The sequence below is a fragment of the Myotis yumanensis genome, unplaced genomic scaffold (genome assembly GCF_028538775.1).
Source record: "Myotis yumanensis isolate MYYU_CA2020_CCGP unplaced genomic scaffold, mMyoYum1.0.hap1 SCAF_21, whole genome shotgun sequence".
NCBI lineage: Eukaryota > Metazoa > Chordata > Mammalia > Chiroptera > Vespertilionidae > Myotis > Myotis yumanensis.
The window spans coordinates 9,388,579-9,416,160 of record NW_027223772.1 but is presented as its reverse complement, the minus strand read 5'-3'; the positions used below and the strand labels follow the sequence as shown (position 1 = coordinate 9,416,160).

The following is a 27,582-nucleotide window of genomic DNA, read 5'->3' as shown; positions in this document are numbered from 1 at the left end:
TGCTTTCTAAAAATTATATAAGCTAACCAAGGGACATTTTCCCAACCTCCCCCCTCCCTTTTTTTTTTTTTCACTTAATAGTTTGGAATGGTCAGCTGTTATTGTGGATGAAGCTCATAGAATCAAGAATCCAAAGGCTAGAGTAACAGAAGTTATGAAAGCTTTAAAGTGTAATGTTCGCATTGGCCTCACTGGAACCATTCTTCAGAACAACATGAAAGAACTGTGGTGTGTTATGGACTGGTGAGTGAAAACACTTTATGTTTTGGAAAATTATTTAATACATCTTTAACTTAATGTTATCTTGTTTGCAAATTATTAGCTTCTGAGGGGAAAAATCACAATTATTTGTTTACAGAAGTATTTGATCCCAAACATATAATACAGAATAGAGTCCCATGAAAACCTATCTTTATATATTATTCTTGGTTCCTGAAATAAATGTCTGAACTAATTTACCAATTTGTCATCATATTACAGTTATTTACTGAAAAACTCATAAAGACTGTTACTTGCCTTTTGTTATTGCTGTCATTACAAACAAGTGACTTACTCTATTTCTTAGAAGCAAAAATAAGCCAATGTCTTTCCTTCTAGATAATTTAATAGAGCACTGATATTTTTCTTATTGCCTTTACGAAGGGCTGTGCCAGGACTTTTAGGTAGCAGGACCCACTTCAAGAAGCAGTTTTCTGATCCAGTAGAACATGGTCAGAGGCACACAGCAACAAAAAGAGAACTGGCTACTGGCCGAAAGGCCATGCAACGGCTCGCAAAAAAGATGTCTGGATGGTTTCTTAGGCGTACCAAGACTCTAATCAAGGATCAGTTGCCTAAGAAGGAAGACCGGGTGAGAACTGCATTTGAATATATTATTAATTTCTAATTGTGTGTGTGCTTTTTAAAATAATTTATTGTCTAAAGTTGTACATGAGTGTGTTTTTTTAAAATTATTTTTAAGAGGAAATCTATTATAATTTTTAATGTAATTTTTGCTTTTTATATGGTGTGAAAAAAAATTGCTTTATGTAGAGTTTCAGAAAACATTCATTGAGCCCAATCATTTTCCTTACTAACTTTACTAACCTGTCAGCTAACAGGTGTATTATTACTATACATTGAACTAATATCTCTTATTTAGAACAAAAATACTTTTTATATAATTCTTCCTCAATGAAGAAAGAAGAGCTTCTCTCCCTAATGTGTTTTCTGTTCATATTTTGTAATTCCTACAGTGTCTACTATCTATAATTCAGTATATTCTTGGGTACCTTAACTCTAGCTACAAGACCAAAATGGTTAAAAACTTTTTGTTATTATACATTTGTTTATTATAAAATGCTATTTTTAGTGACACAACTAACCTAATTTTACAACTTTGTAGAAAAAGTACAATTATATTAATTGTTTAAGATAATTTGAGGAGTTGACTTTAAGAGGATTTTTTTTAATATAGTAGTTCTCTTTTATGGTTTTTAATTGTATGGATCTTCTAGCTCAGACAATGCAATAAAGGTTCTATAAATTGCTAGGAACTAAATCTAACTAATGTTGTCTCAAATAAGGGCAATTCTAACAAATACCCTTTAGTCTTAAGATATCCTGTTGATTATTACTTTAAAAAGATAGAATTGAAAGAAAAATATGATACTGATTTACAAGTTGGGGAAATTGATATAACATTTGACTTTTTACCTCAAGCAAATATTTAATTGGAAAACTTCATGAACTTCCACTTTTTAAAAATGTTTTGTGCATTTTAATATATATTATTTAGTTGTCAGTTGTCTATCTAGTAAGAACAATACCATAAAACTATGAAAAGAAAGTTGTGCATAGAAGTTTAGAGATTGGGCTTTGAAATAAAATATCATAGGTTTGAATCCTTACTCCCTGACTTATGAGTTTTATGACCTTGCTAAGTCTTTCAAACCCTGGTTTCTTTATCTGGTACATGGGAATGATGAGAACAGTGCCTGCCTCATATGGTTGCTCTAAAATATGTGATTTGTAAGAAGTGTTCAGTAAATGTTACTACATGTTTTAATAACACCAACTCAACAATAAAAGACTTAGGAATAAATTTAACCAAAGAGGTGAAAGACCTGTACACTAAAATCTATAAGACATTGATTAAAGAAATCGAAGAAGACACAAATAAATGGAAAGATATATCATGTTTGTGGATTGGAAGAATTAATATTGTTAAAATGATTTCAAACTATACTACAAAGCCACAGTCAACTAATGTTTGACAATGGAGCCAAGAATATTCAGTGGAGAAAAGGTAGTCTTTTAATAAATATTTTGGGAAAATTGGGTATTCACATGTGATAGAATGAAACTAAGTCCTATTTACACCACTTGCAAACAATTACCTTGAAATGATTGAAGACTTAACTATAAGACCTGAAACCATAAAACTCCCAGAAGAAAACATAGGGAAAGAGCTCCTTGACATTGGTCTTGGAGGTGATTTTTTTTTATAAGACACCAAAAGCACAAGCAACAAAAGCAAAAATTAACAAGTGGGACTGTCAAACTAAGTACTTTTTGTATAGTAAAAGAAACAATCAGAGTGAAGAGGCAACCTACGGAATAGGAGATAATATTTGCAAACCATCTATCTGGTAAGTTAATAACCAAAATATATAAGAGACTTAATTCAATTGCAACAATAATAACCTGATTAAATATTGATCTGATCTGAATTGACATTTTCCCAAAGAAGACATACAAATGGCCAACAGGTTTATGAAAAGATGCTCAATACCACTAATCATCAGGGAAATGCAAAGCAAAACCACAATTCTGGCATTACTTGATGCCAGTTAAAATGGCAATTACCAAAAAGACCAGTGATAGCAGTGTCGGCAATGATGTGAAGAAAAGGGAGCACTGGTGCACTGTTTGTAGGGATATAAATTGGCAGAACTACTATGGAAAACAGTATGGTAGTTACTCCCCAAATTAAAACTAGAACTACCATATGGTCCAGCAAGTCCCACTTCTGATTATATATCCGAAGGAAATGAAATTGCCCTCATAGGGACAGAACTTCCATGTTCATTGCTACATCATTCACAGTAGTGAAGACATGGAAACAACCTGTCTGTTGACAGATGAATGGATAAAGAATTTGTGATACATCGATTTAGATATGGAACATTATTCAGCCATAAAAAGGAAGGAAATCTGTCATTTGTGACAACATGGATGGATCTTGAAGACATTATGCTAATGAAATAATTCAGACAGAGAAAGAAAATATTGTATGTTCTCTCTTATATGTAGAATATTTCTTTTAAAAAGCCACACTATTAGAAAAAGAGTAGAATAGTAGTTGCCAGGGGCTAAGGGTCAGGAAAAATGGAGAAATATTAGTCAAAGGATACAAACTTTCATGAGATGAATAAGTTTTGGGGATTTAATGCATAATATCATGACTTTTGTTAACTGTTCTATAGTCTATACTCAAAAGTTGCCAAGAAAATATATTTTAAATGTTCTAACAAAAAATATTAAAACACCATTATGTGAAGTAATGGATGTGTTAACTAACCTTATTGTTGTAATAATTTTGTAATATGAATATGTATGAAGTTATTACATTATATACCTTAAACTTACACAATGTTATATGTCAACAAAAGTGGGAAAAATAATAACTCAAAATTCCCTCCACATCTTAATCATTGACTCCCCACCTTCTTTTTGTATTCTCTTCATTCTTATATGTACCTTTGTATTCAAGTAGAGTCAAGATATAGCTAATATTTTATGTATAGTATTTTTAAATCTAGCACTGTTTTATGTGGACATTCCTGTATTTGCTCAGATGCACATTTTTGTCTTATTTTTATGGTAATATTCTATTGTAGTGTGATATACACATATAAATATTTATAAATAAACTAGAGGCCCGGTGCACGAAATTCATGCATGGGGGTGTTCCCTCAGCCCGGCCTGCACCCTCTTGAAATCTGAGATCCCTTGGGGGCTGTCTGACTGCCGATATAGACCCAATTCCTGCGGATCCCTGCAGATCAGGCCTAAACCGGCAGTCGGACATCCCTCTCGCAATCCAGGACCACTGGCCCCTAACTGCTCGCCTGCCTGCCTGATTGCCCCTAACCTCTCGCCTGCCTGCCTGCCTGATCGCCTCTAACCACCTCTGCCTGCCTGATTGCCCCTAAGCACTCTGCCTGTCTCCCTGATCTCCCCTAATTGCTCACCTGCCTGTCTGATTGCCCCTAAATGCTCGCTGGGGGGGCTGCCAGCCTGGGTGAGGGTCGTGGTCGTTCTGGTCTCTAGTTGTTCCGCCATTTCAGTTGCTGGGCTTTTATTATATAGGATTTTTTTTTCTTTTTTAATTTGGGCACAAAATAGCAACTTATAGTTGCTTTCATGGGTATTTACTTAACTCTTATTATTACTAATATTATGGATTTATATGAAGATATTAAATTCAAATACTTTAGCTTGTTTTCAGTAATATGAAGTTTTTTATATTTTTCTAAGTTTTCCAAGTAATTTTGTAATTATAATTCATGCCATTGTTCTAAAATTTTCCATTGTTTCTTATCTAGTTTTTTTATTGACCTAAATTTTAATCATTTATTTGCATGATAGGCTGATCATGTAGAACCCTACATGGTGAGGTAAAAGTAGGTTTACATTGTTCATATGGAAAATAATACAGTAATTAATAAATAATAATACAAGAACAAACTATTTTGCATACTCACAACTTTGAAACTACTTTTGCCCCACCCTATACAGTAGAACCTAGGTTCTGGAACTTAATTTGTTCTGGAAGGCTGTTCGAGAAGCTTCCACATTTTGATTTCTTTTAATTAAAAAACAAACTCTTGGAGGTTTATTTTAAAATAAAGTTATAATTTGTATAGTTTGGGGTAGGGTGCTAATTTGTTTGCAAACTGAATCATTTTTCCCCATTAGAAATAATGTAAGTTGAATCAACCCATTCCAGACCCCCAAATGATTCCCTGTTTTTACCTTTCTTATATACAGTACATGTCTAATATACTGTTTATAAATATAGACTTCTTTTCTTAAGTTTATCAGACCACAGGCTACTAGCCTTAAATGAATTTTTCATATATCACTGCCTCTGAAATGCTGTCACCTGCTGCTTTCAGTTTATCCAATCAACAACAGTTTTTCTGCCTATTCATTTGCCTGTGATTGTTGATTTTGTGAGCACTTTCACACCCTTAGCAACATTAGCATTTTTGATGCCTCTTTATGTTTTAAAATTGTGCTAATCTTCCATTTCTGCCAGCAACAAAAGCTTTTTGTCTTTTGTTTACTTATAGCCTGAGAGATGCTTTTTGTCATGCTGAGGTATCAGCAGGAAGGGTTGTCAGGTTGAAAACTGAAGTTTTGGTCAACAACTGAGACATTTTTTCTATGAACAACTTGGTAGAGAACCAAGTTGTTTGAGATGGGAGACATTGGAGAAACGAGATTTGACTGTATAAGGAAATCTCACAAGTTGTTTTTTTTCACATTTTGATTTCTTTTAATTAAAAAACAAATTCTTGGAGGTTTATTTTAAAATAAAATTATAATTCGTATAGTTTAGGGTAGGGTGCTAATAAAGAATTTGGGAGAATTGGAGAAATTGTTATAATCATGTATCTAGAAAAAAACATGGTTTATGTGCAATTTTCACTATTGTAATCTATGAAATTTTATGTGCATTGTGATTATTATTGCTATAGAAAAAATACTAATAATTACCTTGTGTTTTTCTTGGTAGATGGTGTATTGTTCTCTGACAGATTTTCAGAAAGCTGTCTACCAGACAGTATTAGAAACAGAAGATGTGACTTTGATACTTCAATCTTCTGAGCCATGTACCTGCAGCAGTGGTCGAAAAAGGAGAAATTGTTGTTATAAGGCAAGCATTTCAGTTTGATATCTTTACTATCCTGTTTTGATTACATAGTACTCTATTGTAAGTAGCAGCTTTCCCAGACATTTCTTTACTTTAGAAGCCATCCTATATAATTAAAGCCTAATATGCAAATCGACCCAACGGCGGAACGACCAATTTCAATGAACTCACTGACCACCAGGGGGAAGACACTCAACGCAGGAGCTTCCCCCAGCTTGCAGGCTCCAGGCCAGCCAAGGCAGGTGCCAGCAGGGGCCCCCCTATCGCCCCGCTGGTCACTCCGTAGAGGTAGGCTACCTGTAGCGGCAGTGGGGCGATTGGAGGTGGGGCTGGTGAGTGGGCAGTGCCAGGCCGGCCAAGGCAGGAGCCAGTCAGGGCCCCCTGATTGCCCTGCCGGTCGCCCTGTGAGGGAAGCAACCGGTGGGGGGTGGGGCCAGCGAGCAGGTGGCGCCAGGTCGACCAAGGCAGGTGCCAGCGGCGGCCCCCTGATTGCTCCACTGGTCACCCCACAGATTGGCCCTGATCGCCAGCCAGGACTAAGGACCCTACCCATGCATGATTTTGTGCACCGGGCCTCTAGTGTATATATATATATATAAAAGGCTAATATGCTAAATGTCTGACTGTTCGACCCGTAGCTATGACACGCACTGACCACCAGGGGGCAGATGCTCAACGCACAGGCATGGAAACATGGAACAGACTGATGAATCTCAGAGGGAAGGGGGTAGGGGGGAGGGTAGGAAGAGATTAACCAAAGATCTTATATGCATACTAGAGGCCCAGTGCATGGATTTGTGCACCGGTGGAGTCCCTCGGCCTGGACTGCAGGGATCGGGCCGAATCCGTGCACCAGGCCTCTGACATCCCGAGGGGTCCCGGATTGCGAGAGGGCACAGGCCAGGCCAAGGGACCCTACCAGTGCATGAATCCATGCACCGGGCCTCTAGTAAGTTAATAAAAAGGAATAGCTTTAAAAAATCTATTTATATAAAAACCCTGGGTGTAACATCACAACTGAGGCTCGACCAACGGGAAGGAAGTCAGTCCTGCAGGGGTCGTCTTGGAAATGGCTGCACCCTCCCCGAGCTGTTTCCCATGAGGGCAGCGAGGTTTGAGGCAGGAAACCGCCCTCGGAGCATGGCCGCACTGAGTCCTGAGTCCTCTTAGCAACAGCTGCGCCCTCCCTGAGCTGTTTCCAGTAAGGGTGAGGTTTGAGGCAGGAACCGGCCATCGGAGCATGGAGGCATATCTTTATAAAGTTTTAATACATTATATTAGAGGTCATGGTAGTACTGTTTTACCCACAGCGTCTACAGGAATTGCTGCAAATTTACTTCTCGGTGGAAGTACCTTTCATTCCCAATATAAATTACCCATTCCACTAAATGAAACTTCAATTTCTAGACTCGATATAAACAGTGAAGTTGCTAAAACTATTAAAAAGGCCCAACTTCTCATTATTGATGAATGCACCATGGCATCCAGTCATGCTGTAAATGCCATAGACAGATTACTAAGAGAAATTTGAATGTTGTATTTGGTGGGAAAGTTCTCCTTCTTGGAGGGAATTTTCGACAATGTCTCAGTATTTTACTGCATGCTATGCAATCGGCCATAGTACAAACGAGTTTAAAGTACTGCAATGTTTGGGGATGTTTCAGAAAGTTGTCTCGTACAACAAATATGAGATCAGAGGATTCTGCTTATAGTGAATGGTTAGTAAAACTTGGAGATGGCAAACTTGATAGCAGTTTTCATTTAGGAATGAGTATTATTGAAATCCCCTTTGAAATGATTTGTAATGGATCTATTATTGAAGCTACCTTTGGAAATACTATATCTATAGATAATATTAAAAATATATCTAAACGTGCAATTCTTTGTCCAAAAAATGAGCACGTTCAAAAAGTAAATGAAGCCCTGGCCGGTTTGGCTCACTGGGTAGAGCGTCAGCCTGGGGACTGAAGAGTCCTGGGTTCAATTCCGGTCAAGGGCATGTACCTTGGTTGCAGGCACATCCCCAGTAGGGGGTGTGCAGGAGGCGGCTAATCGATGCTTCTCTCTCATCAATGTTTCTAACTCTCTATCCCTCTCCCTTCCTTTCTGTAAAAAATCAATAAAATATATATATTTTTAAAATCTTATAAAAAAAAGTAAATGAAGAAATTTTGGATATACTAGATGGAGATTTTCACATATATTTGAGTGATGATTCCATTGATTCCACAGATGATGCTGAAAAGGAAAATTTTCCCATCGAATTTCTTAATAGTATTACTCCTTTGGGAATGCTGTGTCATAATTAAAATTGAAAGTGGGTGCAATCATCATGCTATTGAGAAATCTCAATAGTAAATGGGGTCTTTGTAATGGTACCAGATTTATTATCAAAAGATTACGACCTAACATTATGGGAGCTGAAGTATTAACAGGATCTGCAGAGGGAGAGGTTGTTCTGATTCCAAGAATTAATTTGTCCCATCTGACACTGGCCTCCAATTTAAATTGATTCAACGACAGTTTCCTGTGATGCCAGCATTTGTGATGACTTAATAAATCACAAGGACAAACTCTAGACCAGCGGTTCTCAACCTGTGGGTCACGACGCTTTGGGGATCGAACGACCCTTTCATAGGGGTTGCCTAAGACCATTGGAAAACACATATATAATTACATATTGTTTTTGTGATTAATCACTATGCTTTAATTATGTTCAATTTGTAACAATGAAATTGGGGGTCACCACAACATGAGGAACTGTATTAAAGGGTCACGGCATTAGGAAGGTTGAGAACCACTCACTGCTCTAGACAGTAGGCATATTCCTACCTGAACCTGTTTTCGCACATGGTCAGTTATATGTTACTTTCTCTCGAGTTCGAAGAGCATGTGACGTTAAAGTTAAAGTTCTAAATACTTCAGTACAAGGGAAATTAGTCAAGCACTCTGAAAGTGTTTTTACTCAATGTGGTGTACAGGGAGATATTAGAATAAGTTTAATCAATTTATCAGTCATTGTTTGCATCACTGTTGTTTTTATATCATGTTTTTGTTGTTTTTATGTCATGTTTTTGTTGTTTTCATATCATGTTTTTGTCGTTTTATATCACGCCTCTATTGTTATATCCTTTTGTTACTGTTTACTTATTAATACATTTATATATTATTTTCATATACATTTTAATAATTTCCTTCCATCTCTCACACTTATAGAGAAAGGGCAAATAGCAATATTGAAATATTTCCTCTAATTAATTCCCTTTTAATGTGCACGAATTTCGTGCACTGGGTTACTAGTATTTTATAATATCAAATAGTGATCACAGCAAAATACAAGATTCAAATATGTTTTTTAAAAGCTGGTGTTTGAAAGCTTCAATTTGATATCCTCCTTTTTAGCTTTCATTGGGAAATATTCTACTTTCATCTTAAAATCTTACTTCATTTTCAGGAAATCTATTATCCACTAATAGTAAACTTACTGTTTCATTACAGGCTTAAAACCTCATTCTGATGTGAGATGTAGTATTTTTTTAATAGAAATAGTGTATAATATAGAAAGTATTTTATTTTTATTTAGAAACATATTTTTTTTACCTTCTATCTATATTTCCTGCCTCTTTTTCACCTCTATTTTATTATCAAGTTACCTGTCACATAACTTCATACATAGAGGGACCTAGATAAATATTTATCTAGATTGATATTTATTGTAATCTCTCATTTTGCTGTTTTTAACCACTTCAGTTTTTTTGTAATAGCTCAGATTCCTAGGAAACCTTGCAATATAAATGAGAGGCGAGAGTAAAGGGCTCTATACCAGCGGTCGCCAACCTTTTGGATCTCACAGACCACCAGTGGTCCATGGAGCACCGGTTTGTGACCGCTGGTCTATACAACACTGCCACCTTACCCTATAGTTTTATTATCTCTTACAGCAGCATTTTTATGACTGTATCAGGAGGATAAATACTTTCTAGAATGAGGTCATTCTCCCCTCTTTTGTTAAAAACATCACTGTATTGTTTTATAGAGTGTCATCCCATACACCAAAAGGTGGTGAGTTCGATTCCTGGTCAGGACACATACCCAGGTTGTGGGTTCAATCCCCAACTGGAGCCCATATGAGAGATAACTGATCAATGTTTCTCTCTCATATAGATGTTTCTCTCTCTCTCTCTCTCTCTCTCTCTCTCTCTCTCTCTCTCTCTCTGCCTCTCTGCAATCAATTTTTTTAAAAAAATCACTGTTGTGATTCACCAAAAGTATGATTCCACATTAGCGATTTATGTATATTTTGTATAAATAATTGACCATCATTTTCTCAGAATATATTGTGCCAATAGTAACCCAGTAATAAATATTGTAAGTGATATATTTTGTGATGTAGTAACATAGTCACATTAGTCCTTTGCTTGTTTTTATTTTCTGTGTTTCTCTGGTTGCAGACCAATTCACATGGTGAAACAGTGAAAACCTTGTATTTCAGCTACCTTGCAGTCCTTCAGAAGGTAGCTAACCACGTCTCACTACTGCAGGCTGCTAGCACCTCCAAACAGCAGGTTTGGGTTGCCTTTTAAAATGTCTGTGATGCTATCTATATAAATACTTTATATTTTATATGAAATTTCCAACCAAATATCTTCATTTTTGTATGAAATTTAAGAGGAAACTGACTTGCTCATTTTTAAATTATGTGCCAAAGAAGTATATGCACTTAAGTTTTTAATCAAAGTGAGAAATTTTAAACAAGTTAAATAAGTCTTTCTTCAAATTTTATATTCAATTTATACAGGTTTAAATGTGCTAAGTTGATATTTCTCTTCATCTACCTATTCCTTTTAAGGAAACACTCATCAAAAGGATATGTGATCAGGTATTTTCCAGATTCCCAGATTTTGTGCAGAAAAGCAAAGATGCAGCCTTTGAAACACTTTCTGACCCAAAATACAGTGGAAAAATGAAGGTAAGTGCTCTTCTTTCAGTTTTCATATACACAAGGATGATATACAAAATATTTATCAAATGGTATGACAGGGACACCAGCTAATCAGAACAGATGCCCAGTCATTCAGAAGAGATGGTGGCCTCAGACAAATGGTCTAGTTGTATGTGTATTTAGTAGCTCACTATGAACCTGCATCTGGTGTGTTCTCAATTAGAAGTAGTTTTATTAAATATACTTCAAACTTTACTATTGTATTGGATTCATATCCTCTTAAAAATGTATGCTGTTGCCACATGTATAATAATTTGTCTTCAAATTTTTAAGGAGGTAATTTACCAGATCTATAAATGGTAATGCCAAATGGGAGGATGAGAATAGGTGGGAGCTCAGAATAAGAGAAAGAAGCTTCTTGAAGAGTTCTCTTTGTTCTCTATGAGAACTCTAAGGGTTTTCAAGGCCTTTATTCTAGACTGAATTTCCTGTCTCTTGATTTTACTTGCCAACCTAAATTGCAAGGTGCTGTATCTCATTTGTGCAAGGGAGCATTGTTGTAGACTGGGAAACTGACCTGGAGGTGTGCTTTTGGTAAGGAATTACTGAGGGAGGGTCTCAAAAGTAAAGCCAGGTTTCCCAACCATGACCCAGTCCTCTGGGCATTGCCTGTCACGGATGCATGAAATACTGATAGTTTCTAGCCTCCTGTAGCAGAATTCAATTGTTTAACCCCTTCATAACTATCGAGAATCTTTATTTATGGATTCAAAGATTTTTACAGAATGATTTCCAACTTTATGTTTTAATTAGCAAAAAGTAAGTTATTTCTTTTGGCATAAAAATAAAAAGAAAGTAATGAAGGTAGGGTTTTTTTTCTTTGAAATCCTGGAAATATTTTTAGCAGTTAATCTACATAAGTTCACCTAGTTTAGTTTGCCTGGATCTCTAATTTCAGTAGTATAATATGTAAACTAGGAAGATTACCTTAAAACCTTGTGAGTGTATTTTTTTTAAGTGAGACATAATTGACTGTAACATTGTATTAATTTATGTATGCAACATAATGATTTGATAAATGCAAATATTTTGAAATGATTACCACACCACAATAAGTCTAGTTAACATCCATCACCTCACATAAGTACAATTCTTTTCTTGTGATAAGAACTTTTAAAATCTATTCCCTCCTAAATATACAGTATGGTATTGTTAACTACAGATACTATGCTGTACAATATTTCCCCAGGATTTATCTTAGAGAAGCGTGTATCCTTTGACTACCTTCACCCATTTCATCTGTTCCATACCCCTGCCTTTGGGACCACTAATCTGTTCTCTATACCTACGAGTTTGATGTTTTGTTTTGTTTTAAGATTCCACATGTAAGTGAGATCATATGCTATTTGTCTTTGTCTGACTTATTTCACTTCACATAATTCCCTCAAGGTCTATCTATGTTGTCTCAAATGACAGGATTGCCGTCTTTTTTGTGGCTGAATAATATTTTATCGTATATATGTGTGTGTGTGTGTGTGTGTGTGTGTGTGTGTGTGTATCTAATACAAGAGAAAAATACAAATTGACCGTACCTTCACTACGCCCCCAAGCAACACCCACCAGCCAATCAGAGAGACTATATGCAAATTAACCCAACCAAGATGGCGGCCAGCAGCCACGGAGCCGGAGTAAGCAGGAGGCTTGGTTGCCCCAGCGATGGAGGAAGCCAAGCTTCCCGCCTGCCCTGGCCGGCTGTGGCCTCCGCTAAAGGCAACAAAGTTTCAATTATGGAAGATGAATAAACCACAGATACCTGCTTCCTGCCAGCTTCCACTGGGAGCTTAGGTGGCTGGAGGCCGTGGCCAGCCTGCAAACAGCCATCAGCCCCTCACCCAGGTTGGCCAGGCACCCCAGGGGGCCTCCACCCTGAAGGGGCTGTGGCCAGCCTGCAAACAGCCATCAGCCCCTCACCCAGGCTGGCCAGGCACCCCAGCGGGGACCCCCACCCTGAAGGGGCTGTGGCCAGCCTGCAAACAGCCATCAGCCCCTCACCCAGGCTGGCCACACCCTCATGGGGTGAGGGTCCCCGCTGGGGGGCTTGGCAGCCTGCAAACAGCCATCAGCCACTCACCCAGGCTAGCCAGGCACCCCAGCAGGACCCCCACCCTGCAGGGGGTATGGCCAGCCTGAAAACAGCCCTCAGCCCCTCACCCAGGCTGGCCAGGCACCCCAGCATGAACCCCCTCCCAGAAGGTGGTGTGGCCAACCTGAAAATGGCCCTCAGCCCCTCACCCATGCTGGCCAGGCACTCCAGCAGGGACCCTACCCTAAAAAGGGTGTGGCCAGTCTGAAAATGGCCCTCAGCCCCTCTCCCAGGCTGGTCAGGCACCCCAGCTGGACCCCCACCCTGATCCGGGACACCCTTCAGGGCAAACCAGCCAGCCCCCACCCATGCACCAGGCATATAATAAAAGGGTAATATGCAAATTGACCCTAACAGCAGAACGACTAGGAATGACTAGTCACTATGACACACACTGACCACCAGGGGGCAGATGCTCAATGCAGGAGCTGCCCTCTGGTGGTCAGTGTGCTCCCACAGGGGGAGCTCTGCTCAGCCACAAACCAGGCTGACGGCTGCCAGCACAGTAGTGATGGCGGGAGCCTCTCCCACCTCCTCAGCAGCGCTAAGGATGTCCTACTGCAGCTTAGGCCTGGTCCCCGCTGGCAAGTGGACATCCCCTGAGAGCTCCTGGGCTGCCAGAGGGATGTCTGAATGCCACCTTAGGCCCGATCCCCTGGGGAGTGTGCCTAAGCCAGCAGGTGTTCATCCCCCAAGGGGTCCCAGACTGCGAGAGGGCACAGGCCGGGCTGAGGGACCCCCCCGAGTGCACAAATTTTTGTGCACTGGGCCTCTAGTGTGTGTGTGTGTATATCACATCTTCTTTATCCATTCATCTATTGACAGACATTTATGTTGTTTCCATGTCTTGATTTTGGAAATAGTGCTGCAGTGAACATGGGGGTGTTGATATCTTTTTGAGATTCATTTTATTCTTTTGCATATGACTCTAGTTTTTAAGAGACTGCCCTTTCCCCATTTTAAATTCTTGCCTCCTTTGTTGTAAATTAATTGGCCATATATGTATGATTTCATTTCTGGGCTCTCTATTCTGTTCCATTGATCTATGTATCTGCTTTTATGCCAATACTATACTGTTTTGATTATTATTGTTCTGTAATATAATTTGAAATCAGAAAGTATGATGCCTTCAGCTTTGTTCTTTCTCAAGATTGCTCTGGCTATTTGGGTCTTTTGTGCTTCCATTCAAATTTTAGGATTGTTCTATTTCTGTGAAAAATGCCATTGGAATTTTGATAGGGATTACATTGAATCTGTAGACAGCTTCAGGTAGTTTGAACATTTTAGCAACATTAATTTAATCCATGAGCACAGAACATCTTTCCATTTATTGTTTCGCCTTCAATTTCTTGCATCATGACTTAAAGTTTTCAGAGTACATGTCTTTTTCATCTCCTTGGTTAATTTATTCCTAGGTATTTTATTATTTTTGATGCAGTTGAAAATGGGATTGTTTTCTTAATTTCTTTTTCTGATAGTTCCTATTAGTGTATAGAAATGCAACTGATTTTTGTATATTGATTTTTTTCCTGCAACCACAAGGTGGGGCAAAAGTAGGTTTACAGTTAAGGGTATGTGAAACAGTCTATTCTTGTATTATTATTTATAAATGATTGTATTATTTTCCAAATGAACAGTTGTAAACCTACCTTTGCCCACCCCTGTATACTGAATTTGTATGTTAGTTCTAACAGCTTTTGATTTTTTGTTGAGTCTTCAGGGTTTTCCTATATATAATATGTAGTCTAAAAATAGAGGTAGTTTTGCTTTTTTCTAATTTGGATGCCCTTTATTCTTTTTTCTTTTCTTTCCCCCTCCCCCTCCTCCTCCTTTTTCCTAATTGTTCTGGCTAGGATGGTTAGTATTATATTGAACAAAAGTGGCAAGAGTGCCTTGGCCAGTGTGTCTAAGTGGTTAGAGCTTCAGCCCATGCACCTAAAGGTAGCAGGTTTGATTCCTGGTCAAGGGGGCTACCTGAGTTGCAGGGTTGTTTGGGTCCCTGGTCGGTATGTGCAGGAGGTAACCAATCAATGTGTCTCCCTAACTTTCTCTCTTCCTCTCTTTCTTTCCCTCCCTAATGTCCTCCCTCCCTTCCATTCTCTCTAAAAAAAAAATCAATGGAAAAAATATCCATGAATGAGGATTAACAACAACAACAAAAAGTGACAAGACTGGGCATTCTTTTTTAAAAATATATATATTTTTTTATTGATTGCAGAGAGAAAGGAAAAGGGACAGAGAGAAGCATCAATGATGAGAGCAAATCATTGATCAGCTGCCTCCTGTTTGCCCCCTACTGGGGATTGAACCTGCAACCCAGGAATTGAACAGTGACCTCCTGGTTCATAGGTTGATGCTCAACCACGGAGCCATCCCAGCCAGGCAAGAGTGGGCATTCTTATATTGTTCCTGATTTTAGAAGATAAGCTTTCAGTTTTTCACCATTAAGCATGTTAGCTGTGGGATTGTTACATATGGGCTTTATTATGTTGAGGTATGTCCCTCTATACCCAATCCCCATTCTTGAGAGTTATCTGTTTTTAAAATAAATATGTTTGGCCCTAGCCAGTGTGGTTCAGTTGGTTGGGTGTTGCCCCATGCACTGCAAGGGTGCCAGTTCAGTTCCTGATCAGGGTGGCATATGCCCAGGTTTTGGCCTCTATCCCTGGTAGGGGACGTGCAGGAGGCAGCCAATCGACGTTTCACTCTCAAATTGATGTTTCTTGCTCTCTCTCCCTCTGCCTTCCTCTCTAAAAAGCAATAAAAAATCTTTAAAAAATACATATGTGTATATATGTTTGTCCTGGTGAGAATATTCTATGATTAATAAGATATATTTCAAATAATATTTTCTAACAATGGTAAATCTATTTTGTCACCAATTTTATTGACTTTTATTATTTTAAATTAAAAAATATGAAATCCCCATTAATTTAGGACTGAGTACTAATTTTCCCATAACTTAAGCCAGTAGATTATTTCTAAAAATTATGGCCTTCATTGAAAACTGCATTATCTATTGCTATTTATTTAAATGCTATTCATTGTGACTCTACTAAAAAGTTACTACTTTTGAAATTAAATGAAAATTTATAGCTCTGCACTTTCTTATATATCCATTAAATATATGCTTTAAAACATACTGTTAATTAGAGTTATATAATTAGGAAAAGTAGTGTCTGATTAAGATAATTATTGTATTTATATTTTATTAAGACTTTTAAAAGGGTAAAACCAAGCATAAATTGTTGCTGGAGGCTGGGTGCCTTTATATGTGAAGGAAGCATGTAATTTACTTGTGTTGTGAAAGAGACTGGGTTATATTTTTAAGACTGTGTTTCATCATTTGATTAACAACTTCATGTGGTGATTTAGTGATTGAAAACCCATAGGCTTATTAAGGAATTATTGCCTACGGGGTTAAGAACTCCAAGTTGCATGTACTTCTTTAATTCAGGTAGTAAAATGTCCTCATTCTATTTCTCTTATAGGTTAGCCTGCAGGTGCAATTTATTTGTGGACATAATGCCCACTGTACCTTCATAGCCTCAAAGCTGCACTCATGAATTCCAGCTCTTTCTCTTAAGTGTCAAGGTCTTTTGACCTCAACTACTATTCAAGAGGATGGTCACACATTGCACTCATTACCCTGATAAAAGTCCTCATTTTTCTTTCCCTTGAGAAATGCCACAAAGCCACTTACTGTGGGGAGTGGGGGAAAAGACTAGGAAACCAAGTTTAGTGCTGCTGGAATCATACAAGGATCATGTTAATCTCTATGCCTGACTAATTTGAGAAAAGTTAGAAGCAAGACTCCTTAGCTGTGAATATCCCCAAATTTAAGATTCCTTTTTAGGTGGATTGCCCTGGTCTGTAAAGAATAAGTGAGCGGTAAAACATTGGGTCTGTATTGTTAAGACTCCAAACTAAAGAGACTACACTGACATTTATGAAATTTCTAAAAGGGATATTAGTTTATAGTTATTCATTTAGTTAATGACTCTGTTTTTTATTTTTTGAACTAGCCTAATAAAGACCTCCAGTCCAAAAGCATTCGCTTTTCTTATTACTTGTTTTTACTGTAAGATATTCAAGAATGCCTGAAAAAATGCAATAGTAATCAGAGTGGATTTCTGTGCAATATATCCTTGACTTAAAATATTGATGTCTTTAAGAGAATGAAAAGTCAAGCCACAGACTGGGAGAAAATATTTGCAAAACAATAAGAGACTGGTATCTAAAATATACATAGAACTCTTAAAACTCAACAATAAGAAAACAATTCAATTAAAAAATGGGCAAAAGACCTGAACAGATACCTCACACAGAAGAGATACAGCTGGCAAATAAGCAGATGCAAAGATGCTCAATGTCATATGTCATTAAAGAATTATAAAGTAAAACAACAGTGAGATACCACTACATATCTATTTGAATGGCTGAACCCCACATATTGACAATACCAAATGCTAGCATATGAGCAATAGGGACTCGTTTGTTGCTGATGAGAATGCAAAATGGTACAGCCACTTTGGAAGACAGTTTCCATTTTCTTTCTTTTTTAAAAAAATATATTTTATTGATTTTTTACAGAGAGGAAGGGAGAGAGATAGAGAGTTAGAAACATCGATGAGAGAGAAACATCAATTAGCTGCCTCCTGCACACTCCCCACTGGGGATGTGCCCGCAACCAAGGTACATGCCCTTGACCGGAATCGAACCTGGGACCCTTGAGTCCACAGGCCGATGCTCTATCCACTGAGCCAAACCGGTTAGGGCGACAGTTTGCATTTTCTAATAAAGCTAATTAAACTCTGAGCATAAGATCCAGCAATCACACTCATTGGTATTTACTCAAGTGAGTTAAAAACTTAGTGTCACACAAGAGCCTGCCTATAGATATTTAAAGCAACTTTATTCACAATTGCCAGAACTTGCAAGCAATACTAGTAAAGATATCCTTCAGTAGTAGGTACATGGATCAGCAGACTGGGGTCTGTCCAGACAACGGAGTATTAACAATAGAAAGAAACGATCATTCAAGCTACAGAAAACACAGAGGCACCTTTAAATGCATGTTGCTCAGTGAAAGAAGCCAGTCTGAAAAGGCTACATACTGTATGATTCCGTGTATGTGGCATTCTGGAAAAGGCAAAACTAGAGAGAAAATAGAATGATCAGAGGTTTGTAGGAAGGGAGGAATAGCAGGAGCATGGGGAAGTTTTAGGGTAGTGAAACTGTTCTGTATCATACTGTTAGAGTAGATAGATGTGATCATACCTTTGTCAAAACCCATAGAAGTGTTCAACACAATGAGTGAACCTTAATGTGAACTATAAACCTTAGTTGATAATTTATCAGCGTTCATTCATTAGTTGTTGTAAATACACTACCCTAATATAAGATGTTAATAGAGGAAGCTGTGTAGAGAAGGGGTGGGAATGGGTGGAAGAGGGAGTCTACGGGACTCCTCTGTATATTCTGCTCAATTCTTTGCTCTAAAAAATAAAGTATTAATTTAAAAAGTTAATGTATTATGTGAAATGAAATGCATATACTTTATATAGAATCATTTATTTTATTAAAAAACTAGAGGTCCAGTGCACGAATTCGTGCACAGGTGGGATCCGGCAGGCCCGCCCACCCCTGATCGGGCTGATTAGGGCCTGGCAGCCAGGGGGAGGGGCCACGGGTGGTTGGCCAGCCGGCCCTGCCCCTGGTCGAACTCTTGGTCAAACTCCTGGCCAAGGGGACAATTTGCATATTAGCCTTTTATTATATAGGATAACGTTAAATGTCAATAAAACTACTTTACTAGTATATGTTCTCCAAGTATTAAAATAATTTTACCTTACCTCTGACATTTTTACTCACAATTTGATTGGTTATCTGAGTAGACTTTTCATTTAACTTCTTAGCTTTTTTTTTGAGGGATTGCAGGGTAGAGGTCAGAGTTAGGACAATGTCTTCTCTTGCTCAAATATTAAAAGAGTGCTATATTGAGTTTAAATTTTTTATTTAAAAGATTAAATGTTTATACATAATTGAATAAATAAAATTACTGTTTATTGTAAAGTTCAAAAAAAACCTTGGACTTTGTTCAGAAAATTCCTTTTCTTTCCTTCCTGGGCTGCTTTTCCACAGTGTTCTAGAGCTGTCATTGCCAGATGTGGAAATGCCTGCTTTTAAAATAATAGTGTTGCTATTACAAACAGGCTTTGGATTATTTGCTTCCTCCCTAAAAGCACTGTGTGTCGGGCAGATTATTGGCATTTTGAGGTCAAAATCAAATCTGGAAGTCAGGTCTTACTATAAATAGAGAAACAGAGAGGAGAAAATGAGAAGAGGTATATATCTGACTGACTATTTAAAAAAAATAAATATCAAGACTTTTAGAACCTAGATGTAATTAAACACATTTCATTACCTCTTCTAGGAGAAATTAAAATACTTCCTAAAAGGAATGCTGCTCTGTACAATATGCTCTATGAACATATTGTAGGTATAAAGAAAGTATATTTTAGAAATTAAATTAATCCATTTAAATGAGTCCCATAATCTAAAGTGCTTCCTTTTTATTAAAACAACATGAGATAGAATAAAAGTCTTTGGGAACTTTACCTCATTTTTCACCATGTGATGATGACTAACACTTCATGTAATATCTAATACTTTATTTCTCTAACTTGCCAAAAATGAAAGGAATTAGGAAATATGACTGAGGTTATATTATATAAAAATACTTTTTAAGAAATTCTCAAGTGATATTTATATGTACGAAGTATACTCTTTTTTTAGGTGATAAAATTTGGTTTTGAACTTTTATTAACACTCCGGTGTGGGGTGAATTTCCCGCCAAAATATAAGATGGCGCAGGCAATTATTTAGGTTTCCCGTGCAAAATCAGGGATTTTTATGATACCTATTACCCCAATGGGTATGAAACGGTTCGCATACGCAGGTAGGTATCTTTGTGAACGGCAAACAAACAAATATTTGGTAATACGCAGTTACAATCGGCCCGAGTTTACACGTTTCCCGCACTCCACCGCAAATCTATATGAACCGAGTTAAGACGGCTCCCGCGGAGTACGCGCAATTCACGCGAGCCGACTTAACTCGTTTCCCCCACTCCAAGTGTTAAAAATATATTTGCAAACAAATTTAGGATGAAAAATGCTCATTTGAAAACATGTAATAACTTAATATTTGTATGACTGTGCATCTCTGAACATACACAGATGGCATAAAATTAAAAATGAGAATGAAGCAGTAGTGCGTTCCTGGAACAAATTCTCACTGTCAGTCCAGAGCTCCTCCTCCCCACGTTTGGAGCTGAGACTCTGGGACACTGCACGTCATGAGAGCCTCCTGGCCAAAGCAGTGATACGGAATAAAAAACCATTTAGAACACATTTTAAAAGCACGTTTAAGGAGTAAAGAAAAACAATAAAGAAAAATATAAAGAAAGTCAATTTTGCATTTTCCCCACTCTAAGTGAACGATATTGCATCTTAGCATTTAATGAAGATATCAAATCAAGTACAAAACCAAGTGAAACGTTGCACACATCTCTCTTGCTGAAAACAGGCTCGTTGAGGGCCCCTGTGCATTCAGGGAACGCTCTCAAACACAGCTTTTAAGAGGCCCATTGTTCGTTGCTCTATTGAAGCAGATCTTAACATTTTAGACACCTAAAAACCCAGGGCACGAGGTCCTTGGAATACAGGTGAAGAAAACCAAGGACAGGTAAGAAAGACGCACACACACAGCAGCAAATGTGCAGCGAGAGTGCAGGACGCACATCCCTGCGATTCCTTGTCTTCGCTCACATGGACTGGGCTCGTTCGTGCCTGTGCCCCCTCTCACCCCTCTGCTTCTGCCTTTGCCCAGTTACGGTATGATGGCTGATTGTGTTTTTTTAAGCAGTTGGGCACCTTTAATTTCATGTTGCGGTATTAGTAATACAATGGCAATTATGGTCTCTACGACAAAAATGAGAAAATTTCAAACTACATTCTTTGAGGAGCAGAATAATAGAGCTGCATTGTTTGAAAATATTTACCCAGTAGAGGATTTGATGGGGTGTATAATTTTTACAGGAAAACAGTCAGAAAAAGAACAAATGCTTGCCAGGTAAAATCGGGTCAGACGTAGCCTATACTAAGCCTGTGCATCCTTGGGCAGAGAAGGACCCAGGTCAGCTTAGGCTCCGTGATGTGGCCCAAAAGCCTTAGGAGGAAAGCTGTGGACATTCACATGCGGACAGCATGAAATGCTTCTGACACTGACAGCCATTTGCAAACTTAGGGCTCAAAGTCACACCTTACAAATCTCAGGAGAGATGCCCAGCGATACAAAGTGTACTCTTAATTGGAACTGGTTCACTGATGTTCTGTGGTTCATTTCCAGGTCCTTCAGCAGCTTTTAAATCACTGCAGGAAAAACAAAGATAAAGTTCTTCTTTTCTCCTTCTCCACCAAGGTGAGTTTGGTCTGCAGTGCATTCTTGAGTGGCCCAGCCTTAACTCCTGAAGCAGAAAGCCTCAAATACACACTGGCATCCAGCCATCTTTTCTGTCTTAGACATACTGTAGGAAATGGTAGTGAGGGAGGAGACATAAATCTCAATTACATCAGGGATACTGTCATGTAGCAAACTCAAAAATAGATTTTTAATTTTCTGTTGATGTTTTTGTTGATAATTAAAATGTTCTTTAAAACATTTAAGAGATTTTAAAATGTAGAAAATAGCATAAATAAATGAAATATATTTACATAAATGATTTGGCCAATCGTTTTCTTTTTACTTGGTTTTACTTTTAAAAATTCAAGATTGATTTTTTTCTTAGAAGATTGATTTTTTTTTTTTAAAGGAAGGTTGTTAAGGTTAAAGTCAGTTTCAGGATAATGAAATATATGGGTCAGAAGTCAGAAAACTATCTGTTGCTCTAATTATAAGAAAGAAATTGTGAGCAGTCATAATTAATACTTAGTCAGTTTTCTCTCTGTATGGTATGAAGCTTATTGAACCGTGAATTCACCTTTGCCCGTCTTTCTACCTTCCCTCTAGCTGCTTGATGTGCTGCAGCAATACTGTATGGCATCTGGGCTTGATTACCGACGACTCGATGGCAGTACAAAATCAGAAGAAAGAATCAAGATCGTGAAAGAGTTCAACAGTACTCAAGATGTCAACATTTGCCTTGTCTCCACAATGTAAGAAAATAAAATTTGATAACTTGATTTTTATCTAATTGCTTTTAAGATTTAGGGTAATTTTAAAACTATGACTGATTTTTTAGTGGTTAGGCTTATTTTGCTTTGTTTTATTTGACTTTAAGGAGAAGCAGCAAAAATGCTATTAATTATGAGGGACTAATGATTTCTTGAATTTTACCTAACCTGTTCTCTCAATTCCTTTATCATCACTGAATTCTCCTTTCTATGTCTGCATATGTAAAGGTAGTACTCCAAAAAATAGATTTTTAAAGGAATTTTCTGCAGTAGTGTTTTGTCTCATGTCCATAGTCAGAATGAAACTTAATTAAATAATGGAGTTATCAAATAACAGAAAATCAGTTGTAGCAATGGTTTGCAAACTGTGCTCAAGGAGCCTTAGGGAGCTCACAGGGCCATGGGCCAGGCTTTTCCCTACTTTGTCTCTACCTACAATCAGCCAGAGCAACTCCCATTCTAGGTTTTATTAAAGTTAAAGCAGGTCTAACACCTGCTTACAAATCTCTAATGAAAACCTTTTCAAGAATATACACACTTAAGAGGAAGAGTAAAGGCAATATAAACTTGCCTAAGTAAAATTCATCTTTTGGTGGGTAACAAATCCGTAACTATTGGTATCTCTTGTAGTATTTTATAGATTTACTCCCATTGTCTTTCAGAAAGAATTTTAAGGGGTTTTAAAAATAAATTTATATAAAATGTAAAAAGTAAAAATAAGTAAAAAATTACTTAAATGATGAAGAAAATTTTACATATGATGAGTGAGCTACTTACTGTTGAGGACTAAAATAATTCTTGAATTCTTGCAACTAAGGCAAAAGGAGATAAGCTCTGGATTCCCAATTTCCTGTGAATGAATTCAAGTTATAATTTCTCACCCGAGTTCTTTCAAAGCAATAAATGACATAGAATACTGTCTTCAGTTAATTTAAATTAAAAAATGCATATTAATTTATAAGTAACGTTTTTCAAAGTAATAAATGCTTTCAACAGTTCAAATAGTACAGAACTATTTGTAAGCAGTCATCTCTCAGTCAGCTCACCCTCAATCTAATTTGATGTCATCTGCCATAAACTCCTAATTATCTCTTCAACTGTATTAGAAATTGCTATTTAATCCATCCATTGAATTTTTAAAGACTGTACTTTTTATGTTTAGTTCTATTTGATATTTTTCAAATCTGCCTGATTATTTTTACTCATATTTTGTTCTTTATGGTTTCTAGCCTTTCTTTTAATTCTTTAGTAATTTTAATCTTTTTTGAAAAAATTCCTTTTGAATGGCATTTTTGCTCTGTTAACTCCTGTACTTGGAGGTGCCAATCCTCCTATTTGATGTTTCCTCTGGCTCTTGCTTATGGTAGATGGCATCTTCACAAATTTTCAAATTTTTTATTTTGAGCTTATCGTCAGTGGGTCTTTTTCCTCTTTGGAAATCCTTTGGTTGGAGTTTTCCACTGCTGTGGTTTTGCTTTGACTTCTGCTTGGCATCCCAACTAAGGGAAGGGAAGAGTTCTAGATTCCTGTTTTCCTGTGACTGAATTCAAGGAGTAATTCGTTGCATAAGTGTTTACACAGTAAAGAATCTTACATAACATAATAAATACATTCTTCAGCTGTGTTTTGCAAAAGACATAAATAAGCTCAGTTTTTTTTTGTTTTTCTCATTTTGCAATAGTTTATATTTAATTTCTAGATGTGTAGCAGAATTATCACATTAGCTTATTCCATTATTTTGCCAGAATACTAAGTCTTCATTTTCTTTTCATTTATCAACATTACACAGCTTGGATTCTTTATGAAAGAGGAGGACTTGGTCTGCTTATGCTACCCTTTCCTCACCTTTAACAAAGTCCTTATTATTTTTATTATCCTATATAATAAAAGCCTAATATGCTAAGTATCCGGTTGGCCATTCAACCAATCAAAGCGTAATATGCTAATGATAATGCTAAGGCCGCTCAACCACTCGCTATGATGTGCACTAACCACCAGGGGGCAGACAGTTGACCGGTCGACCAGTCGCTATGACATGCACTGACCACCAGGGGGCAGACGCTCCAATCGGTAGGTTAGCTTGCTGCTGGGGTCCGGCTGATTGGGACTGAGTGGGACGGGCTGGACACGCCCTGGAGCCCTCCTGCAGTTCCTCCCCGGCTGGCCAACCTCTGCATCCCTCCCTGGCCCCACGCAGGAGCTGCCCCCTGGTGGTCAGTGCACTCCCATAGGGAGAGCGCCGCTTAGCCAGAAGCCAGGCTCACAGCTGGTGAGCGCAGCAAGCACAGCAGCGGTGGCGGGAGCCTCTCCCACCTCGGCTGCAGGCAGGCAGTAAGGAGTGAGGGGTTCCGGACTTCGAGAGCCCCAGACTGCAAGAGGGATGTCTGACTGCTGGCTTAGGCCCGATCCCGGTGGCGGGGGCGTTGTGGGGATCGGGCCTAAGCCGGCAGGTGGACATCCCCTGAGGGGTCCTGGACTGCGAGAGGGCACAGGCCAGGCTGAGGGACCTCCCCCCCCTCCAGTGCACAATTTTCGTGCACCAGGCCTCTAGTATGTCTATAAATACTTTAGTAACTTTAAATAATGTTCCTTAATTTTTAATGTTTTAGTCCATCTACTTCCTACAGTATCTTCTAAATGTTTGTAATGGGTGGTATTAGCATTAGCACGCATCTACCATTTCTTCTACTTTTGTCACCTATTCATATTATCTGTCAACTATTTTAACTGTTACCTCATCAGAGATATTAGAAATTTTCAGAGTCCTGCAAAAATAACTAAGTCTTTCATGCTCTACCCATAGATTGCCTCTAAAATTTAGAGGCTAAAAAATAGCATTTACATTATTATGATTTTGTAAACATTGTTTAATGCTGGACCACAGAGTGCTAAGGTAATTTCTCTGAATGTTTGTGACCTCTTGGCCAGTTCAAGGAGAACAGTCTTAACATCAACCTCAAATGAGTTCTCTGTTCTAACACTTCCATCATCATCTTATGTTTACACAGTTCAGTGTACTTCATATTTTAATCCTAATTTTCTTAATGCTTTACCTTCCGTATATTTTTGCCTTTTATAGTAATAATAGTCTTCGATATATTACTAGTTCACCATCACACTTTTTCTTCTGTTGACTCCTCTGTATCCTGAAGAACTTGCTCCTGAAGTCTTTTGTGCTCTGGTTTTAATCTGGACTGATTGTCCTCTAGTCCTGATAAAGAACTGTTATCTTGAAGTTTTCTTTCACTGCTTTTTTGCATGGATCCACTTTTCCTGAATTTTATGCCATTTTCATTCTTGGTTTGCCTCCTTGTTTCACTGGAGAATATCTTCAATTAATTTTGTAAGTCAGGATTATAGAAAATAAGTAAATTTTCTGCATCTTTGAATATCTGAAAATGTCTTTTATGTGCCCTCTCACTTAATTGCTGCTTTGGCCAACTAAGTTCTAAATTGAAAATAATTTCCTGACTGGTTATGGAAGGTTATTAAAGCACTTTTTCAGGTATTTAATGTTGCTTAATAGATGTCTAAGACCAATCTTACTCTCATTCTTTTTTGGTAACTCACAAGAGTTCCTTTTCATCTGTGGTATTCTGAAATTTTATAGTGATATTTGAGTCTTGGTGTGGATCTTTGTTCATTTCTTGTGCTGGCACAATCTGAAGGCTTGTTTTCTTTTTCAACTCTGGAAAATTCTCTTAGATTATTTCTTTGTCGATGGCGTCTCTTCTATTTTCCCAGTATCTCTCTTCCTCTCGCATTCCAGGTTGTCAGATCTTAGAGCTCCCATATGGATTATTTAAATCTCTGAACTTTTCATCCATGTTTCATTTTGTTATCTTTTTGCTCTATATTCTGCGAAATGTCATTTTCCAATCTTTTTTTTAAATCTGATTATTTTACTTGAAATAATTTTTCAACTAAAAATTTTCTTGCTTTCCAAGCTCTTTTGTTCTCTAAATTATCTTTATTCTGGAATATCAGTACCTCAAAGCCTAGTTTTTTATAATCATCTCATTCAGTTAATTAGAGAAGGGTCATCTGGCAATTTCCCTTGGGTTAGAATTTTTTTTGGAATCACTGAATTTATAAATTACTTTAAAAAATTGGCATTTTTATGATATTGAGCCTTCCTATTCATGAACATAGTATCTCTACATTTATTTAGATTTTCACATAAATATTATTCAAGTGAATATTTCATTTCACTTTTTATAATAGTTAACACCTAACAATAAAACTTAATTCACTGAAGGCATTTTTATGGAATATTAACATATAGTTAAAGTATAATTTTTTATATACTTACTTGATGTGAAAATAGAAAGATCTAAGGCATGATTAGCCTTCATGCTCATTATGGGTCTGTATTAATACCATTCCTCAGCTTGAAAAGGTCTATATTTTGTTTTCTTGCTTAAGGAGTAGACCTTTTCTTTTAGTCATATAACAACAGAGTTACAGATTTTAAAGTTTAGGATTCTGAGTTGCATTATCATGAAACAGAATCATCTCATCTCCAGAGGTAGAGTTTAGAGATTTTTTTTAGGTGAAGGAGCTTTGCCTCTGCTGTAACCCAGCCAGCCTTCAGTTACACCTTCAGAATCTCTTGGGAGATTGCTACCTCAACTGGTAGAGCCCTTCCTGCGGCTTATATAGGGCATCTGAGATAAATTCATGTCAAACCTTACTTTCAAGAAACTAACTGAAACAGTTGGTTGCATTTATTGTTGGTGTTGTTCATTTAAATGTTAGAAAATATTTCTTAATTTAAATTTTTATTTTGGATGTATCTTGTTGATTTTTCTTATAATTATCTAATAATATAATCTTATTAACCTTGTTTCTTCACTTTTTTCCATCACAATACTAGATAAACTTTTAACTTCTGTTTTGCTTATTTTGTGTCTAAGTCCCACCCACTCCACTAATTTACCCATTTTTAAATTCTTTCCAAAACTTTCTCACTGTCCCAACTCACTCTTTTCTTTGAGTTCAAGAACATCTGTGATATCTGTATGCTCTCACCTCTATAAGTAATTTTCCAAAGGATACAATTCATTTTCTATTGGACACATAACTTTAAAAAGTCAGGATACTTTGGGTTTGTCAGGCAATTTTTAGGTGCCCCTAATTATTCCAATCCCATGAACCATAGTTTGAAAGACTTTTGAGAAAAGTAATTTCGTATTTCTCTTAACCTCATTCCAGAAAACTATCTCAACTTCCTCAGAAAGATGATGGTTTTTTTTTTGTTAAATGTTCAAAAAGAAAGAGATTCTAAACCACTACTCCAATAAGTCATTAGAATCATATAACTACTAGAGGCCGGTGC

At 37.4% G+C, this 27,582-nt stretch overlaps 1 protein-coding gene across 2 annotated transcripts in view; it reads left to right on the top strand.

Moving 5' to 3' along the window:
- ERCC6L2 (ERCC excision repair 6 like 2) overlaps positions 1–27,582 on the top strand; it is a 114,749-nt gene that overhangs the window by 22,092 nt on the left and 65,075 nt on the right. For both annotated transcript variants that reach the window (XR_011469270.1, XM_070400815.1), the window contains exons 5-11: positions 82–243; positions 643–850; positions 5,786–5,926; positions 10,375–10,488; positions 10,773–10,892; positions 21,421–21,492; positions 22,081–22,226. Coding sequence is in view for 1 of the 2 variants with exons in the window: in XM_070400815.1 (XP_070256916.1) it covers positions 82–243; positions 643–850; positions 5,786–5,926; positions 10,375–10,488; positions 10,773–10,892; positions 21,421–21,492; positions 22,081–22,226 (963 nt within the window). In the remaining variant the exon portion in view is untranslated. The remainder of the gene's footprint in view (positions 1–81; positions 244–642; positions 851–5,785; positions 5,927–10,374; positions 10,489–10,772; positions 10,893–21,420; positions 21,493–22,080; positions 22,227–27,582) is intronic.